The 20,279-nt window shown below is 40.7% G+C and overlaps 2 protein-coding genes across 3 annotated transcripts; both read right to left on the bottom strand.

Moving 5' to 3' along the window:
* si:ch73-15b2.5 (rho guanine nucleotide exchange factor 19) lies at positions 1 to 4,508 on the bottom strand. The gene is made up of 12 exons (XM_039797618.1): positions 4,011 to 4,508; positions 3,772 to 3,930; positions 3,619 to 3,683; positions 3,252 to 3,517; positions 2,019 to 2,179; positions 1,774 to 1,926; positions 1,296 to 1,425; positions 1,129 to 1,203; positions 860 to 952; positions 561 to 706; positions 312 to 467; positions 1 to 233 (listed from the first exon to the last, which is right to left on the bottom strand). Exons 1-12 carry the CDS (start codon positions 4,208 to 4,210, stop codon positions 188 to 190), a joined length of 1,650 nt encoding a protein of 549 aa, XP_039653552.1. The 5' UTR covers positions 4,211 to 4,508; the 3' UTR covers positions 1 to 187.
* A 1,199-nt stretch (positions 4,509 to 5,707) lies between these two features.
* On the bottom strand, positions 5,708 to 14,511 carry ddi2 (DNA-damage inducible protein 2). 2 transcript variants are annotated; one of them, XM_039797617.1, is made up of 11 exons: positions 14,383 to 14,511; positions 14,054 to 14,227; positions 13,144 to 13,273; positions 12,147 to 12,443; positions 11,928 to 12,054; positions 11,528 to 11,655; positions 10,963 to 11,091; positions 10,369 to 10,472; positions 10,030 to 10,222; positions 8,022 to 8,070; positions 7,627 to 7,709 (listed from the first exon to the last, which is right to left on the bottom strand). In XM_039797617.1, exons 2-10 carry the CDS (start codon positions 14,189 to 14,191, stop codon positions 8,060 to 8,062), a joined length of 1,257 nt encoding a protein of 418 aa, XP_039653551.1. In that variant the 5' UTR covers positions 14,192 to 14,227; positions 14,383 to 14,511; the 3' UTR covers positions 7,627 to 7,709; positions 8,022 to 8,059. The 2 variants fall into 2 exon arrangements, with proteins under 2 accessions (XP_039653550.1, XP_039653551.1); XM_039797616.1 differs by lacking the exon at positions 8,022 to 8,070 and having other exon boundaries at positions 5,708 to 7,709.
* Positions 14,512 to 20,279: the final 5,768 nt, after the last annotated feature.

Below are 20,279 nucleotides of genomic sequence, written 5' to 3'. Positions count from 1 at the left end.
TCCAATTGTGACATTCAGTGCATGTTTGAACCCTTCATGTCTTATCAAGTGCAGTCAAGTTAAGATACATTTTTAGAGTGAACCAAATGTACATGATGTCAAGATGTACACATTAATAACGTGCAAGTTAAAACAACCAAAGTTTGAATTATAAAATCAAAAATAATCTCGCACAATAACATTTCCATCACTGCTTTGACGAAAGCACCTTCATCCACGCCTCTTTATCTGATCTGCAATTTAAAAAAAATAAAGACAGGAATCACAGATGGATTTTAGTCATAAAAAAAAATAAAGATGTCAACTCGTACCTTGTGTGTGCAACAAGTATCATGGCGGTTGGTTGTCTGGTGTGACTTTGAGAGAGATGCAACAGGAAGGAGTCTGGGGGTAGACCCAGGACCTCAGTCTTCAGATGCTCAACGTGCACACGTTCAGCATGATCCACGACTGTGAACCTCTGGTCCCTGATATGCGGAGAGAAAACCGTCTGGTTCAAAAGGCAATTCAATAATAGGATGGTTAAAAATTGGTTTGTGGTGTTAAAAAGATGAAGTTACTTTTTCGAGGAGATGATCAAAAGGTCATTGAAGAGGTGGAGGTAGACGCTGACGAATGTTACTCTCGAGTTGCAAGCGGCCACAGTCAGCCGTCTCATGGGACCCTGGTGCACCAAAAAACGCCCGCTCACGATCAGAGGGACTGACTGGATGGAGGAAGAGGCAGTCAGTCAGAATATATAACAGACTTGATTTTGTTGTGTAAACCTGCAGATGGTAAAATATATATTATTTATTCATTTAAATTTCTTTCTATCCATCCATCCATCTAGTGAAAAAGAAAAACACAAACTTGTCACCTTAACTTTGCCAAAATCCAGCAGCATTTCCAGGCAGACCAGCTCCTCGATTTGTTTCAGTTTTCTGACCCGCTTGTCACACTCGGTCACTATCTGGTCAGAGTAGACAGTAATGCCATTTTTGAAATTTTTAGAGTTGACTTTGAAAGCCATCTACGTACATGGCAATTCCTATTCATTTTCTCAGCCCCCTTCCAACAACAAGCTCACTCCCCTGTTCAGAACTGTGAATGTACAGATCTGAACACTTGAATATAAAACAATATTACCTCATGGATGGCTTCAATTGCTTTTTTGAGATTTGAAATTGAGGCAGAGCCTGGGTCAGTCAGTTTCAGGATGCTCTGAAATGACAAAAACCCAACTTTAATTGACTTCTGAAACGTGTCATACAAGTTAAAAAAAAGAAAAAAGTATCATCACCAGATGCCTTTACCTCTAGGATGAGTTTAATACGAGTAATTCTCTGGAACGGAAGGACAAGGAATGACTTCAGGCTCTGTCTTTGACACACCGGGTCACGCTCAAGCTTCTTGATTTTAGACAGAAAGTCCCTGTTGTGCTGGCTTTAAAATAAAAAAAGAGAAATGTTTTATGAAAAGTCACTGGTGTACCAGCAGTGGTATTAACCCTTGTGTTGTCCTTCGGGTACTTCCGTTTACTTTGTTGAGAATTGCTCTCTAAACCCTGTTTCTTGTAAAGTAAGTAAGTAAAGTTTATTTCTAGAACAAAAAAAAAAAAATTAAAGAAAAAAAAAAAGCTAAAAAAAAAAAAACAAAGGTGCTGTATTAACCCTTGTTTAGAGAGCAATTCTCAACAAAGTAAACGGAAGTACATAATCCTTGTGTTGTCCTTCGGGTCACTGGGACCCGAAGGACAACACAAGGGTTAAGTAGGCTACAGAACAGACTTACAGTAGCTGGTTGAAAAGAGTCTCTTGGTACATCATGTTGGTCACATATGGCACATAGAGGCGGTGAAACTCAGGGCAGTGCTGAAGCACAATGTCTCCAACCTGAGATAGCAACACACTCTTTCCCAGTCGAATTTCCAGAGCCATAAGAAACCTAGAAGAGACAGACACCAGCTCAGCATAGACACCAACAACCAGTAAAAAAAATAAAATGTATAAGGAGGTACTGGTATGTGAAGCTCTGACTTTTCACTGGCTGCCATCACATGGCAAATGTTGGAAAACAAAATGTGATGCTCCCTTTGATTCAGAGTCCGCTCCAGTGCCTTTGACACATAGAAGTGATTGACTGCAAGTCCAAGGCTCCTTAGGTAAGACGCTTCAGAGCCGATCAACTCAAACGTCGACTTCAGAAGAAGGAAACGAGAACAAGGATTAAGGGAGAATGTCACACTAAACCTTAAAAAAAGCATAATAAAACCGTTAACAGATGAGGCTGATGATTCTGTTTATGGTCAGCAAATCCCATGAAAAACCACAACCGAATTGGTCTATACGAACCAAGTATTGTCTGTGTATTCAATTCCTCTTTGCCACAAACTATTGTTTTCCAAAAACTATTAATGCAAAATTTGTATTATCTCACGGCTGAAAATAGTTCACATCTAATGCACTTTTAACTACTGTTTGAGGAAGTTTTCCAAAAAACTATGGTGGCCAGCTGTTTATGAAGTTAATGAGCCTTTAAATATTTAACACTATACGTTAGTGACTCTTTAAGAAAGAATGGATGCAGAGGCCGAGTGCCCAAGATAGAGCAGGAATCATAAAGTATTAGGAGACATACTTAAGTCTTTTTTTTTTTAGATTTGTTGACAATAAGAACATATATAAAACAGTTATCCTTCAATACACATCAGAACAGCCTGTTTTGAGATTATGTGAACATTCCAAGCTAACATGCTAAATGTTTAATGCTACACATTACAAGTAACCCCCCCCCCAAGTTACATGGAACATTTTGGTATATAAAAAACGCATTAACTACATGTTCACATGCTAAAAATGCTAACATGGTGAAGGTTACATAAAAGTTAGATGCAACCAGATCTAACAGGTAATCTTAGCACAATAACATGCTAAATGCTAAAAGAATAACATGCCAGTAGTCTGAGAGAATAACCCCTTCTGATTTAGGTAAAGTGTTCATCCTCTTGCCTAACTACAGTTTGGCATAGGCCTACTAATCATGGGCCTACTAGACCACAGGCCTACTGGTAAATAGCATAGTTGTCCCTCCATTTTCCAGTCTCTGTTGTGCAACAAGCATTAGTGAACCAGGCCCAATCATTTTTGCTACACTTCTGTCTTCCTCTGTGATTTTAACGTCATTTGATCCCAAATTGGTTAAGCCAGCTCCAGAGTGGAGCGTGTTGATTATCGTGACGTGTAAAGTGTGAAATAGAGAGCTTTCCACACCTCCTGAAGGAGAATCTCTCTGGTTGTCAGGCTGCTGAGCAAGCCGGACGCCTTCACCTCTTCTAGATCTTGCCAAAGAGTACACGGAGTCACCCTGACTGGATGAGATGGAGGGGAGGATGGAGTCGCTTCAGGAGATGTAGCCTCATAGCCAAAGTGACGGCGCTGCGGACCCTGGGGGGTTATCAGTTCAGACACACAACTCGTGCTCAGTCTGCGCAGACTGTGCGTTATCGCCTGTACACAGTAGTCGTGATACAGTGGGACTGCAGAGCAAAAGGAAGAAATGCAGACAAGGTACTTTACATTGCTGTAAATGTGACTATTCAAATCACTGACAAGGCCGGAGTTGAAAGGTAAAACTTACAAAAATGAATGTACTTTGACTGGAATGGTACACTCGGCACTTCCTCCTCGGCTGGGTCTGCTGCCCTGGGTTTTATTAAGCAGGCCACATAGTTAAAAGTGTAAAAGATTATAAAAGCAGTATAACAATTTACAGTCTCTCTCTCTCTCTCACCCTTCTGCAGGTTTTCCCTGATCATCTAATGGAGATAAAACTGGACAGTCCTCAAGTCTAGGTAGTGACAAGGGCTCGGGCACAGGGGAGTGCTTTCTCAAACCCCTTGTCCGCGTAAAAGCCACCGACCTGAGAGCTGAAGATAGGTCTATAGGAGGACTAAAAAATATATCTTTCATCATCATTATCCTACATGCAAAGTCTACTCAAGTGTTCAACATGCACCGTGTGGTCCATACCTGCAATCCTCAAGCAGGTTCAGGGAATCAGCGCTCCTATCAAGGCCTCCAGTGTCCAGCTGCTCTCCTGTCTTTACGGTTTGTGTTTGTGAAATCAAATCATTCACTGGATGACTATGTCCAAAGTAGGAGTGTAGATTAGCGATAATGTTGCTGCTCCAACAGTGGTTGTTTTCATCTGTGTAGCCAAATTGAGCCATAACGCTCGAGTCTACTGCCGCCACCAATGCTCTATTTTAAAACTCTGACCAAGGTGCAACTGTGGATGTGTTTATCTACTGAAGCATCCTTGGTTTGGTGCAGAGCCACTCCGATTAAATGATCTGGTGGATGCAGTTTGAGATTTACTGAGCTGCAATCACAAAAACTAGAACCAGGTGTGGCTTTTTTTTTTTTATAAAGCTCAAGCTAACGAGCTGTGTCCCAGTACAATATATACCAATCAAAATTGAATATTTTGAGTTTATAGACCGTTGGTTGAACAAAACAAGCAACTTTTTAACATCACTGTGGCCTCTGGGAAATTAAGATTTTTAACTATTGTCAAACATTGTATAGACCAAATGATTCATCCAAAGAAAAAAAAAAAAAAAAACTTTGCAGACTAACTGAAAATCTAAATAATTAGGTAAGTTGCAGCCCTAATTCTTACCAGGGTTTGAGTAAGTACTGTGTCCACATTGGTAAAATATGTTCAAAAAAACCTAGTATGCATACCTAAGAAACATTTTCCCACAATGTATTACACAAAGGAAATAGAAAAGTTTCACACAGGGAGGGAAACAAAAGAAAAAACTTGGATGGTGGTTTGTGAGCTTTGTGAACACCTCAAAAACAACACTATTAATGTTTGGATAAACATTTTTGCTATACGATTTTTTTTTTTTTGGTGGAGAAAGCACCACTTTCTGCAGTCAACTTTTAATCTTTTTAATCATTTTGCTATCAAATTAAATTGGCAGTGACAACAAATTCAAGGTTTTACCTACATTTGTGCACATTTTGTAGCATTTCCTGTTGTATCAAACAGTTGATTTAGTTAAGTACATTGTGTTGTTGTTGCTGCCACTGTATATATAGAAACAATTTGATGACTTTATTAAGCTGCAGCTCTAATCACACTGCGTTTACCAACGAAGTACAAAATAATTTCGCACAGTGTACAAATACTTGTTCCATTTTATTTGCAATTTAAAATGTCATACAAGATAAAAGTAGATAATTCAATCTGCCTGAACATTGTTGGTATGACTCAAATAAAGCCATTAAAATTCTTAATAAATGATGTACTGACATGGCAATATTTTAATGAATTACAAAATGAAAATGGGTGTTTTTAAAAAGGTACACACACTATTTTGATTTGACACAAAATAAAAAAGATCCTTTCTGAACGGGAGCTACGAACAGTTTTGTAATCTACACATGGCAAAGCTTTCAAACTGTGGAAAATAATACACACAGTACAAGATACCTTCTGTAATACACATACTGAATTTAAAAATGCCAACAAACACACGTGTGGCTCACTTGTTATTTTTGTGTGAGAACAGCCGTGGCTAAAGGGGGTTCCACTCTCCATCTGGAGACAGTTATTTGTAAACTTGATCAAAAATGTTCAACCCTTCTAAACTGCAGCAGTTCCCACGATGAAGCGTTTGATTTGTGAATTGTGAATTGAAGGGGCTACAAACAACAAAAATCAACATGGTGCTTTATTTATCAGCAAATTGCTTCAAATATCCATATTTGTGCTGAATGATATAAAGCTCACCAGACAGAGCTATTCTGGAACGGGGAGTAGGAGTAACCCTACTCAATTTTGAGATTTTCTTTTTTTATTAAATTTTTTTTATTGATGCTCCACAACAATAGTTTTAGGACATATCGAAAGGGGAAATTATAATAATGTTTAATGGTTAAAGAATCAATCATACGTTGGGCATTTAATAATGTGTCAACGATGGACGACAAAACAAGAAGAAAATCAATCTACCATACCAAATCTCTAAAAACCAATGAGATGGGTGGCCACCCAAAACATCTGCATGCAAACACACCTCACATATGCAATATCCAGAAAAGTATTACTAGTTGTCCTGTTTGTTCTTAGATATTCTGTACGACAAACCAAAAGGACAGCATTTCCCTGTGTTTATACGTGCTCCCTGCTTTTAAAAAAAAAAAAAAAAAAGGACTGAGACATCTGGATCAGTAACAAGGTATAAATAAAACAGATGCTGAGTTGGGAGGCTGGGGACTCGTAGGACTAGTTGGGAGTCTAGGTGGGCACAGTGATACTGCGGGCTAGTAGTGCCAGTAGAGCTAGCTCCACAACCCCGTGGGCCTGTTCCAGTGCCTCTGCCGCCTCCCCGGCAGAAAACCCTGCCGCCTGGATTCGCTGGATGTGCTCGGCTGGAAATGGTTCTATAAAGGGATGCGGAGGCGGGAGAACAGGGGCTGGAGATGCAAGCTGGGGAGCCTGAGCAAGAGGAGAGGAAGAGGGGGAGGACGTGCCAGAGACTTCCTCAGGTGAGCCCACTGCCATAGACAGCGGGCTGAGAAAAGTGTGCTCAGTCTGGAGGCCAAGAGTGTCTGGGGTGTTGGTGCCGGAGGCTCGTCCGTCTGCGACCCCTCTCCCCTGCTGCCCCTCAGGAGGTTCCCTGAACTCCAGGTCCCCTGCAGGATCAGGAGGAACCTCGGGCTCAGGCTGAAACCTGCTGATGTCATTTGCTTCATCTGGCCCACATCTACCTGCCCTCCTCTCCCCGGGGCCGTCTGGACACTGCGCTGGTCCTTGTCCCTCCAAGGTCTCTGCTGTATCCCCGCCTAGATGCTCATCGTGGCCAGAGAGGTCCGGCACAAGACACACAGATGGTCCCTCGTCAGACACGGCAGCAGCATCGTTGGCTTTGGCGTCGCTCGGTTCTGCACCGGCTGCAATGGCAGCGGAGGGGATACGCTGGGTGTTTTCGGGCATTGGGGTGCGTGGCTCGGGGCCCGCTTCGTCTGAGCAGGAGGCGCTGTGGTTTTGGGACTGAGATAGGTTGTTGGACACCAGCAGCTCGTGAAGCTCCATCAGAGCGGCCGCCAGCGACGGGATGCTGTCGGAGCTGGAGCAGTGCTCCCCTTCAGGCTGGTCCCTCTCAGAGGACGCCGCGCCCCGCGAGGCAGTGGGGGACTCCATTTCCACCGAGTCCCGTTTGTCAGGAGCACTCGGACGGGCTTCCGTGGCATCAGCGGTGTCAGACTCAGTCGCCTCCTGCTCCATGGGTTGAATGGGGGAAAGTTCCTCTTGATGGGGGAGCACGGGACTGTTCATCGCCTCATCTGATCCATTACACCCCTCTGCATGTCCAGGCTGGACATCTGTTGAGGGACTGGGTACAGGGGACACTTTGTTGCTGGAGTTGCTATGGACAGGCAGAGGGTGAGAGTGGACCTGATGAGGTGCAGAATCAGCATCCTCTGCTGAGGACGAAGTCAGAGGAAGCTCCAGGAGGCCAAGGGGGTCCCGGCACAGCCCTGGTGCTGAGGCCTGCTCCATGGCGGCCGGTGCCGACTGAGAGCGATCCAGGGTTTGGGGCTGGCCAGGGGAAGGGCTTTGGGAAGGGGAGGTGGATGAGGACATTTGGTCTAAGGTTCTGGGTAATGTAAATGGTGGGGGCTGCGGTGAGGTAGTTTGTCCATCTGCAGTGTCTATTGTAAGAGACAATATAACTGGGAATGAAACAGCGTGTGAAGACATCTGGAAGCATAATATGCATTTAAGGAAACAACCGAAAACACACACTTCCTTACTGAAACTCTTGTAAAAATTCTTGAATACCCGCTGCACATATCGTTTGTGACTTTTGACAGTTTTTAACAGTTATATGTATTCAGAATAAATACGTAGACACAAAAAGGTACAACATAAATCAACCAATTCAGCAGCAAAATAACAGCAAAATAAAAGCCAGAAATAGCAATGGGCTTAGCACTGGCAATGGACTTGTGAATTTGCAGTACCTGGTTGGTAGGGCCCTCTCCAGCGGTCTCCAAATGCATCAGTGCTGTCCTGCTCAGGGGTTAGGGCGCACACCACACACATCATGCAAAGGGACGGAGAAAGTTAGCAGTCACACACACACACAGAGCATGCAACAACCTATCAACCTTTTCACACACAGATGTGAAAAGTGTCATCCAAAAACAACTTGAGCCTATGTCCTGACGGAGAGGTCACAGTGTAATCACATAACCCATCACTGAACCTCAGAAAACTCAATTGAGGTCACGTCAGTAAGACATTTGATCAAAACCCTTAAAACATGATTATCAGGACCAAAATTGATTCAACAGCTGATTGATGCCTCTTCTCTAGTGGAGGATTGCCTCATTTCGGCCGCTGCAGTTCCCACAAATCCATTGCATCTCTGCTGCTGCTTATATTGTTTGAATTCCACTCGCAATGTGCAGCCATTACCGGACATGACTGGCTGATGGAAACAATGACGACGACTAAGTGGATCAATGGCAGTAGCACAAATGTTAAAAGCATTGAAAGGGAAACACTAACATGATTATGTTTTGACAATCTCAAATACTAACACACCTCCAACTGGTGGAGAAAGCAGCACTTTATGCTTACAGTTAACCTCGGGACGGTTACTTTTATACCCGTGTAGGAGTGGGAGATGTGGATAAACTCTTCTATCACAGAATATATAACTTCATATCATGACCTTGTTAGTAGTGATGGAACCTCGCTTTCATGCTTGCTGCTGCGATAGCTTACTGATTTACTGTGGAAGACAGTCCTGCTCACACCAATAACCAACCACGTTTCTCTATTGGCACTAGATGTCCCTTTCGGTTAGTCTTTGGAGAGGGCTTTAAATGCGGTTCTCACACTCTTTCAGAGATCCATCTGCACTGTTGGCTAACAGAATCTGACAAAATGTAACAGTCCATGCTGAACACTGCAATAAGACACACTCAGTACTGTTGATCAGCAATGATGACTGCATTAAGTGTTAATGGAGGCAAAAGCAATTAAGGGTTTTCTCCAAATTTCTGCTTAATATAGGCGTTGAAATACACAGTAAAGACTACAAGATCACACCCACAAAAGGCAGCTAAAAAGTAGGCAAACGCATACAGAAGAATGCTCTGTTATGTCTCCTAATGCAGTACAGGTGCAATTAAAGCTTTAGTGTGTAACCTTTTTATAACAATTAACGTCTGTTACATTCGAGCTACTGCTATGAGATGATACAAAGCTAATTGAGACTCGGCTCTACAAAACTCTGTATTTCTCAGCGTGGCTATGTTTAGAAATCGGTGTCGTCCGGCGACTTCCGCGCGCAGAATCTAAAGATAGTTACCTCTTCTGAAGAGTTCATCGTGTTTTTTTAATCCTCCGTGTCCTCCTTGGCTACTAGCAACTGTGTGGAGGAGGAGTGGGGGTGAAGCGCGATCACGGAAGGCTTGTGTCATGTGAATGCACCGACGGAATTGTTGTCATTACTTAGAATGGGACGAGACAGAACAAACTATAGCTTTAACTTTCATATAGTAGAAACAAAGGTTGCTAATGCTAGTAACTAAGTTAGCTTAGTAACCACCATATAGATATAGTTTCAAATCATAATAATACATTTGGTTTTAAGTGCCTTTCACATAACCCAAGGACACTCTACATACAGGAAAAAAAAGCATCAAATAAACCCAAACCTAATCATGAGTGTTTCCCTTTAGGCCCAAAAAATTAACTAATTTATCTTCTTTTATTATAAATGCTTACATTTGCCTGATAGACCTCTCTCAATTTCCTGACCTCATCTTATTCTGAAGTACATTTAATTTGCTGAGGTGATGACATAAAGTGATCATGTGACTGAAAATTCAGATGACTGCATAAATGGTGCTGACAGTAAGAAGCTTTAAGTGGCACATGCAAATGTGGTTCTAACTGAGCTGAAACAAGCCCAATGAAAAACAGGCTGAAGCGCAGAGATGGGAGAATGTATCTTACCGCTTTCCTGTATGGACCTCTGAAGTGCCTCTGCCAGTTCTCTGTCACCAATCTCATCTGGACGGGCGTCTTCACGCCCCTCTGCTCCGTATGCCAGCCGGGCACACTCTGGCAGCTCGGCCTCAGACAGGAAGCGAGTCTCGGTGCCTGTAGTGCCTATTAGAAGCACGTTCTTCTTCAGGTCTATCGAACACTACGAGAAAAACATATTCAACAATATTCTTCAACCTTCCTTTACATTCAGTATACAGGGACCAAAAAAAATGGAAATATTATGTAACTAATTCCAACCCGACACTGTAGTGCACACTGTGATCAGGTAAAAAAAGGGTCTCACACCTGATGTCTCTTCAGCATATCCAGGCCAAGCAGCATGTCCATTGGCTGGTCCTCCAAGATGGAGAAAGAACAAGGAAGGAAGTCCCCCTCTATTTGGACCTGAGCTACATGAGCACAAGGAGACAACACAATTTAAACTACTCTCAAATGTCATGCAGAGGCTTGAATATGGATGCAGTTAAAGGAATAGATCAAGGGGAACTTATTCTACCTACCCAGAGTCAGACAATCTCTGACACCATTGTATATCTCTGTGTGCAGTTTTAAAAAGGTATGTTGAATCGTAAGGTAGTTTGTGGATATCTGCAGTAAGTTACTTTGTATTTGTACAACTAGCGTTGACAGCGTTTCTTACAAAGCCATTTCATAACCACACATTGAACAAATTCACAACACTGGAATAACGTATTTTAAACCATAACTACTGTATGGGTGAGAGTGAAAAGGAAGTAAAACATCCAGTAATTGTGCTAAGCTAGGCTATCTAACCATTCAGCACATTTTAAAACTGCATGCAACGTTTGTCTGATGCAAACGTTCTGGGAACTAGTCTGACGTTATAATACAGTGTTGCTCTAAATACCCAACACTCACCCAAATGTACTCTGCCAATGATCTTCTGGGTGCCAACTCCTTTGGCAATCCCGGCCCAGCGACGGTCCACCAGCCGCATGATGTTACAGCGCTCAGCACATGCTTGGCTCATGATGGTCATCTGGGCTCCTAAAAACAAAGAATGTCAGAACTCTACAAAAATGTTTAATGCTAACCAAAAAACAAAAACAAAAAACAGCCTGTGCAATGAAAAGGGGAATAAAGTGCTGTGTAAATCCAAATGGTACAGCATGTGTATCATATTTCTGTGCTCCAGGATAAGGTTACTCTTCCCCATCTTGGCTGAGACATACTGGTCTTGTAAAGATCACAAGGGGAATGAGATCACAGATAGAACCGGCTGAAATCGATTATAATTGACACACGTGCAGACCTGTGTGAATCACATCAGAGAACTAAAACACATTTTGCTCTCTTGTTTATCGGTTAAGCCACAAACAAAAACTAAACCACAAAGTAGCACACCAACATCTCAGTAGCATTCCCGTACATGGCCAGAAAATTGTAACTACTACACATGGGATCAGGATTTAATGCTCATTACCTGAGTCAACAAAAGCTTTCACAGGGTGCCCATTGACTTTGCAGTTAATGTAGAGCATAACCACCTGTCCAAAGCTTTCTGGGGCCTCCTCCATTGCAATGGTCATGTTTTCTTCCACATTGTGCTGCCTGGAATATGCACAAATCCAAAGAGTAAGACATTTTTTTTTTTAAGAATGAAAACCTGCTGCCTAACTTTGGGGAACAAGCTGCCATTCTAATGTTAGCTCTAAATAGTACAGTCAAAGTCATGAAAATTCATTATATTAAAAATGATTACACCACAATATGTGGTTATGGAAGTAAAGCTGAGCTGTACCATGCTGAAGATGAGGGGTGTTATGTGTTGTGCTATGAATATTTACAAAAAGTCAACAAAATCTACGGTCTCTGCACCATACCTGATGTCCTCCTCAATCTTAGCTTGGGCATCCAAATCAAAAGGATCAGCAGTCAAAAGCCTGATCCTCTCCTGCTCTCTCTTGGCTCGATCCTGCTGTTGCTCCTGCAGCACTTTGGTGAAACGCTCTGAGGAAATAGACAGTTACACTAACATGATCGATTCAAATCTGCCATGAACAGAAATCGTGGCACGTCACATCAACTGCTTTTTTGTTTACCCAAGTCTCCGCTCAGCAGGGCCTCAGCAAGTGGAGGGTTTCGCTCCTTGAGAAGTGAAAGCTCATGTGGATTGGATAATAGCATTTGCTGGAGTAAGGCAGGGTCATCTAGCCCCTGAGGAGAGGAGCCACGAAAGGCCATTGGCGTGGAAGGTTGTGCCGCGCGCTGCGGCTGCTGTTGAGGCTGCGGCGGCGGCGGCTGCTGTGAAGCCTGTTGCTGCGGCCTTATGGCACCATGTTGACTAGTTGAAGATGTGCCAGGGATTGTGATGGAACGAAAGTCAATATGGGGCAGACCTAAGAAGCACAAAGGATAAATAGTGAGAGGTTATAACTAGGGCTGTCAATCAATTAAAATGTTTAATCGCGATTAATCACATGATTGTCCATAGTTAACTTGCGATTAATCGCACATTTTTTTAATCTGTTCTAAATGTACTTTCAGAGGGATATTTTTCAAGTTTGGCCGGTTTGGTGATCCCCTGGACATTATCACGGAGCATTTTACAGTTTCTGCTAGCCATCCGCAACATTACTGCTGCATCGCTTTCCTAATTTCCCAAATTATGGAGCGGCCCGAGGCCCAAATTACAGAACATGTTAAATTGTTATTATCGCGTTAATTTTGACAGCCCTCGTTATAATGCATAGATCTTTTATGTCTTTTGAATAGTGTTGCCTTGTGTCCCTAGATTTTAAGTCAACACTTTTCTCTTCCTGTAAACCTGCACTTACTTCCCTCATACTTTTGATGGTGGTCGCTAACTAGAACTACCGGCAGTAATACAGTTTGAATACATTTATTTGGATGTAAAACAACATTGGGAATATCAGCATTGTTGTTTTTGTCCTGCCTGTTTCTGAACTCTCAATTCAAGTCCTACACAAAGTCAAGTCCCAACCCATCATCCGCCTTCTTGCGGAAAAACATCAATCCACGGAAGAACCCTCAGAGCGATCTATCTTTCATATCATTTTCAACAAACACGTGTGTTACCTGGAAAGGCTGGCTGAGTTGGTGGGGGCCTTCTGTCAGCTTGCCTGAGAACCACCACATCTCCATCCTTAACACCATAGGTCCCCAAGGCACGAGTAGGGTCTTTTAGGGGCTGTTCTACATATGTGATCTGTTTATGGGAAAATACAGAATTAAATTGTATGTCATCACACAGAAGATTTACATATTATACTTGTGTTGTATTTGATGTGAATATTGAATCCCTGACTGAATAAGCTAAGCATGATAAGATATTACATTAGCTGAAGTTGTACAGTTGTTACAAAATGCTGCAGTCATTAGGTGGCACTTCCTTTTGCAAACTCTACTTTCCAGTAAGTAAAGTAGCTAAACCAGTAGTTTCACTGGCTGGCCAATGCAGTGGTCTTCCTGACTGCGACTACTACCTTAACCCAGAACTACAAGGTTATTTTACTTTGTGTCAATGTATTTGTTTCAGGTTTATTTCTCACCTTCACTTTCGGTTTCCCGAGTGCCCACAGACATATTTCATAACAGACCAAGCTGTATTAATTATGATATGGAAGACAATCCCCTACATGCAAAAGGGTTTTCCAAAAAAGCAAAGCGTTTTTAAAAGCGGTTCCTGCCGCCCGGGGGGAGTGAAAGGTTATGGGAAATGTGTTGGGGTAAAATGTCTTTGTGACCAGAATTTTATCTGTCAAGACTGACTTTCAGTTAAGTTTAGGCTACCCACTTAGCTAAGCCGACTGTTTGTAACCGTTAATAGCCGTCGGGGGCACTAGTCGGCAAATGGGTCTGCAGTTAATAAACGAAGTTTCGCAACAGCCCGTCCATCAAAACAGCAAAAGTACGATTCATGCTAGCAAGTCAGTTAGCCAGCTAATAGCTACGTTAGCTCTATGGCTACAGCTAGCCTGGGTCTTACCTGAATTTCCCCAGCTGGGATTCCTGATTCCAGTTCACAAAGTGCTATAAAGTCTCTCAGCTCCAGCTCTGGGGATACATCGAGGGCGAAGGTGGTTTCTGGGCGATCCGTCGGCGCGCAGAACACGGTGACCAGCATCGCTTCTTTTGGGGGCAGGATCACTAGACAAACCCGCTGTAACAGAATGCGGTTAGTGTAGATCCTTGTTTCACAAAGGAAAACCCAATTATTATTGGTATTTTGTACAGTTTTAAGATGTGTTTTAGTACAAAAAGCGTCAAAGGGTAAACTGATATTACACGGATAGACAGTGACTGCTTTGCACTTACTGGGTAAAAGCCTGATGTGCCAGTTTCTCTATTAACAACAACTAAACAACATCAAGTATTGCCCAGTGCCGCATTTCATCCAGCTTGTTTTTCGACATGTCGCATTACAGAATTTGCTGTCGTGATTCGTGAGAAGTTTCTTCTTCTAATCTTAAAAGTAGCTACTGCAAGCCAGAGTCCTATTACCACCATCTGCTGGATCCTTTGGAAATGACACACATTCAAGACAAGGCATAATGAAACTTGGAATAATTATACTATATGATTATTTTGCCCTTTTTTCGAGAAACGTTTTTGGTTTAGAACGGCATATTATATTGACTGATTATAAGGCTTTATGAAATGAATATAAAAAGGGTTACATTTGACAGGACTACACTGACCAATTTACAAACAGTGGTTGTCATTTCGTTTATTATTTACACAAAATCCACAGGTTACTTATATTATATTTCAGGTAGGTGAGTTCAGTGTCAACCTGAGGGAATATGGGTGATGCAGTTTCATGTACTGTCTGTAGCCTACTTTTATGAGCTGGGTAGGGGTGGGATGGTTATTAAATACTGTCATCCAGTGACAAAGTAATGAACAATGTTTTAAATGTAAATATTTTTTCAAAGCTGCAGTATTTTTGTGCTAGACACCACACAACCTAAATTGCATGAGTCCATTCCTATCCTGTCAATGTGTGTGTCCACTGGCACATTGTGTGTTTCCAGTGTTGTGCCCTATGAGTGATCTTGACAACCATTGTTTGGGTGGTAACTTAACCTACATACAGATTTCAGAAGTACGCACTTAAACAAAGGAACAAATAAAAATCCCAGAGCCACAAATACTTTCTCCTCAGCTGCGTACACCCAACTTTCAACACTAAGCAGTAGAAGACTAACACATTTTGAGGCCAAAAGCAAAAAAATTATTTTGCATACTATTCACAACAATGTCGCTTAACAAATGGTCGGACTTGGTCTCCCTCCCCTACAGAAAGTTTGGGGTTTTGGGGATAACAGCAGTTTTGTCAAATGTATTATAAAGCACTATGTTGTAGTTGAATACTACAATTGTGAAATATAATCTTCTTTGAAGCAACATAACTCTTAAACAATAACTAAACAAACTAATTTAAAGGACTTTTAAATCCTTTGAGGACTTTTGCTAGCTCAGTGTAGAAAATAGTTTTGCAATCACTGTGTGCAGTTTCAGTTGATGAGAACTGAGGACGAGAACTGAAAGTAAACGGTTTTTATAATTCAATGCAGCCATATGTAGATTTATGCATATTTAAGCCAAGTCAGAACACTAAATCTTTTTTTTTCCTTTTTTCTTTTTAGCTGTACAGGCTATATTTACTCACCACACTGAAACATAAAATGTTCTGTTTCAGTGTGGTGAGTAAAATAGTCCCAGTTTTCAGTGCACTGGTAATGAGGATGAGAAGTCTGAGACATGAGTCTTAGTATCATGTCGTACTGTCCATTTTAAGTTCTGTAAATACAAATTCAATTCCAGGGCACGAGATAAAAATTCCTAATGTATTTAATCAACATTTATTCCACATATGCTTAATCTTACTGCAATATTATGAGAATGCAAAAGTGTATGCTAATGAAAAAGCATATTAGAATGTGTGTTACGGCCCCACACACCAACAGTCAATCAAGCACAGTCTGATTAGCCCTCTTCTTAAGATTAAGCGGGCATTTACAGACTCAGTTAGACTACAGTTAGTTTAGGTGGGACATTTTACACCTTTATCATTATTATTAGTCCCAAGATTCATTAGTGACCAATGATTGGTTGAAAATTAAGTCAACCAACACTGCACAGTCACGTCACAATCTTTACTTTAATACTTCTATGGGTTTTCCAAAGCAAAGAAAGGAAACTTGCTATGTTGTGACACACGTTTTAAAAAGTTTGTTTTCTTTTGAAGCTTTGTCTCAGGAAACAAAATGTCTTTATAGAGAAAGTTAGAAATCACAGAATAAGCGGCCTGATTAAAACCTTCTGTGATGTCAGAAAGAGACAAACAATGGACTCCTCTTCTGATACAAATCTTGGCAAATATAGAAATTCACTTTGAGCCTTGGCCATCAAATAAACATAATTTCAGTGATGACAGCTCAGCATGACTCATCACATCATGTAAGCCGTTTTTCACTTTTTAGACTTGTTGAATTGGTTTATGTTAATAGTGTATCAAGATGACAACCAGTCACTTGAGCATGGACTTAATAAGAATTGAGTGATGCCCTAATTAAAGTGTTTTTTGTAATTTAACTGAGCAACAGCATACTATGGGCTGAAATATGTGCCACCAGAAACTGAATTTGAATCATTTATATTTGAATTGCTAAACTTGAATTATTGCATTGAAAAACTGAATTTGAATCATATAATTTGAAATTGTATTGTTTAATTTGAATCATTGCATTGAAAAACTGAATCTGAATAGTATAATTTGAAATTGAATTTATTCGTTTGTAACTGAAGTCCAATAAAATTTGATCCTCACTGAAAATTCAACTCTCTATATATTTTCACATTCAGTTCTCACAATTCAGATTCAGTTCTCAAAATTAAATTTCAAGTTACTGTGACAGACATCCGGGTAGTTGGAGGATGAAGGAAGAGCAATTGAGCGCAGATCGATAGATAGAGTTCAGTGGCGCAGATAGTTCTCCTGGGTTTCCCTTCCCTCCAGCCGAAATCTACATAAAGGTTGTCCTGGACTACGTGGAAGATCCTGCCGATCACCACTCTGTCTTTGGCCGGTCCCATATGGATCAGCGGGGACCGGCGCAGCAGCGAAGCGAAGCAGTGTTCCTGCCGTGGGAAAGAGACGCTGCCGCCGGGGCACGGAACTCTCCACCTCCCGCTGCCGCCGGAGCTCAGATTGCAGGTCCAAGGCATATATATCATAAAACACATTCTCCCACGTTATCCCTTGCTGTTTTTTTTATTTCGTTCCAACATCCATAGACAGCACAACAGTCTGGCATCTTTAGTGCTAATCCTGCGTCACTGAACTCTACCTATCGATCTGCGCTCGATTGCTCTTCCTTCATCCTTCAACTACCCGGATGTCTGTCACAGTAACTTGAAATTGAATTGTGAGAACTGAATGTGAAAATATATAAAGAGTTGAATTTTCAGTGAGGATCAAATTTTATTGGACTTCAGTTACAAACGAATAAATTCAATTTCAAATTATACTATTCAGATTAAGTTTTTCAATGCAATGATTCAAATTAAACAATACAATTTCAAATTATATGATTCAACTTCAGTTTTTCAATGCAATAATTCAAGTTTAGCAATTCAAATTCAAATATAAATGATTCAAATTCAGTTTCTGGTGGCACATATTTCAGCCCATAAACAGCCAGCTAAAACTTGAGCAGAGGTGTATTTTCAACATCCGTTGCCTAAAGCAAGCTTTGTGTGGTTGTATCTTGCAGAGTGATCAAGACTATGTGGTTATTTCCATCTGCTCTTTTACTCCATATGCAAAAGGTTCTTGTTTCTTGTTCATGTTCTTACTGGCAAAAAATATGAAGGTGCATAGTTTCCGATAGTTAAACCACAGAGTTCATGCCTATTTTCCTGAAAGAACAAAAAACAAAAACCCCAGATAAAGGGTAATAAACATACCAAATAAAAGGCTGATTTTGTTATATCTTCTGTTTCTGAAACAGAATGTTATAACCTATAACAAAAGCAGCCTTTTAGAGCTATTTTGGTATGCTTTCATAACATTTTTTATTTTTTATTTGATTTATTTTGGATTTGACAAACAACATAATCCAAAGGATAGCATGTTAAAGTGTAAACACTTATTTCCAACATGGTCCTTGGTGTTAAAACAAGCAACACATGACGAAGACCTATTTCAGGTCAAAGACAATAACAGGTTTGAAAGCATTCTAAAATCAGAGAATCATAAATCACATAAAATAATCAGTCTACTCTAAAAAATATTGGCTACTCTATTCCATAAAAATACCTTTACTTTGTGTCAAAAAGCCCCCCTGGTATTTACAATTTTGAGGGAAAGCGGCAGATTATTCCACAATGTTATACCTGTATAAAAAAAAGAACTTCTAGCTGCATTGTTGACTCTGGGCACTTTACAAGAACGGACACCTGCCCTAGTATTGTGATTATGCTGTGTATGAACTATTTTTATATGGGAATGTAGATATTTGGGAGCAGAGCCATTTATAACATTATACATGATTCAACTTTAACTGCTCCACTCTAACATGAACTGGCAGGAACCCTTTTAAAAGGTATCTCTACCAATATGAGTCTGGGGTGGTGCATTTAACAGGTAGCGAATAACATTATTTTTCATCACTTGCAGTCTATTTTTAAGTTTAACTGATAATCCACAGTACCAAGCAGAACATGCATAATGAAAATGACATAATGACATTGAATCAATGATATAACCAGTAATTTCTTGATAGAATAATCTAGATGCCTTGTGCGATACAGGAATTTCAGTTTACTGGCACCTTTGGATAATATTTTATCAGCAATAGATTTACAGGTTAATGACTGCTCTAATGTTAACCCCAGGTATGTAACACTTTTCTGAGACACTATTTCAGTGCCATTACATGTAACCTTAAGTGCATTTGTTCTAGACAACTTTCCTTTTGTTCCAAATAAAATGGACTCAGTTTTTCCCAGATGTATTGAAAGCCTGTTGTCTATAAGCCACTTACTAACACTATTTAATTCATTACCTAGAGTCTTCTCAATCTCGCTGATATCATCCCCAGAAACCAGTAATGCAGAGTCATCAGTATATAAAAGCAGCTTACATTTCACCGCAGCTGGCATGTCATTAATATAAACTAAAAATAAAAGAGGGCCAAGGATTGAACCATGGGGCACCCCAAAAACAATATCCAGAGAATCTGATATGGTCCCCTCAACATCACAAACTTGAGTCCGTCCAGTGAGGTAAGAGGTGAACCATTTCACAGCAGTATTTCTGAAGCCTATACATTGTAGCTTTGATAGTAGTATTGCATGGTTTACGGTATCAAAAGCTTTTTGCAAGTCAAGAAGAATCATGCCCACATACTTTCCTTCATCAAAGTTTTGTCGAATATAATCATATAAATGAATAAGACAGGTTTTAGTAGAGTAATGCTACTCTAAAACCAGACTGAAGTTCATACAATAGATTTTGTCTGACAAGGTACTCTTCCACCTGCTTATACACAAGACGCTCAATAACCTTCAATATGATTGTCAGAATTGATACAGGCCTATAATTACCAACATCTGATCGGTTATTTTTCTTAAAAAGGGGGACTACCCTGGCCCTTTTCATGTCGCTTGGAAAGATACCCTGACTTAACGATAAATTTATTATATGGGTAAGTACCCTAGAAATTACATTGGCACTATCACTCAAAAATCTGGACGGAATCAGGTCCTGTCCAGTGGCTTTGTTAATTGACAATGTAGATAAACACATTCTCACTCTTTCCTCTGAGACAGGGCCAATCTCAAAAGCATCAGGAGTAACATGTTTGTTTTTATAAAAGGAGTTTAAAAACGATGGGCCATATCTACCTGACACACTTGGCAACTTATCAACCAGACCGGCAGCAACTGTTGTGAAAAAGGTATTAAAAACGCAAGCAACCTGCTTTTTTTCCCCAGAAATCATCTTTATAAGTGTTGTTAAATATGTGCTGTCTTTATGATGCATAATTAATGCAAAATTCATAGTAAATTTATAGTTATATTCAGTCTCATACAGTAGGCCTAAATAAATAGGAAATGTGTTAATGTATGTGATGTAATAGTTAGATTTTAGTCCGTTGTGTTTTTTGTTTCTCTCGGAACTAAAGTTCTCTGTTGTGGTTTCC

The sequence above is a fragment of the Perca fluviatilis genome, chromosome 4 (genome assembly GCF_010015445.1).
Source record: "Perca fluviatilis chromosome 4, GENO_Pfluv_1.0, whole genome shotgun sequence".
Taxonomy (NCBI): domain Eukaryota; kingdom Metazoa; phylum Chordata; class Actinopteri; order Perciformes; family Percidae; genus Perca; species Perca fluviatilis.
This window is presented reverse-complemented; position numbering and strand designations above follow the sequence as displayed.

Excerpts from the sequence above, each read along its gene's own strand:
- si:ch73-15b2.5 (XM_039797618.1), bottom strand. The coding sequence starts at position 4,210 with ATGGCTCAATTTGGCTACACAGATGAAAACAACCACTGTTGGAGCAGC. Across the intron at positions 1,426-1,773 it reads ACTCTTTTCAACCAGCTACT|CCAGCACAACAGGGACTTTC; the intron begins GTAAGTCTGTTC and ends TTTATTTTAAAG. Across the intron at positions 234-311 it reads ATACTTGTTGCACACACAAG|ATCAGATAAAGAGGCGTGGA; the intron begins GTACGAGTTGAC and ends TTTAAATTGCAG.
- ddi2 (XM_039797616.1), bottom strand. The coding sequence starts at position 14,191 with ATGCTGGTCACCGTGTTCTGCGCGCCGACGGATCGCCCAGAAACCACC. Across the intron at positions 13,274-14,053 it reads TCCCAGCTGGGGAAATTCAG|ATCACATATGTAGAACAGCC; the intron begins GTAAGACCCAGG and ends TCCCATAAACAG. Across the intron at positions 7,710-10,029 it reads GAGGTCCATACAGGAAAGCG|ACACTGCAGATGGACAAACT; the intron begins GTAAGATACATT and ends CTCTTACAATAG.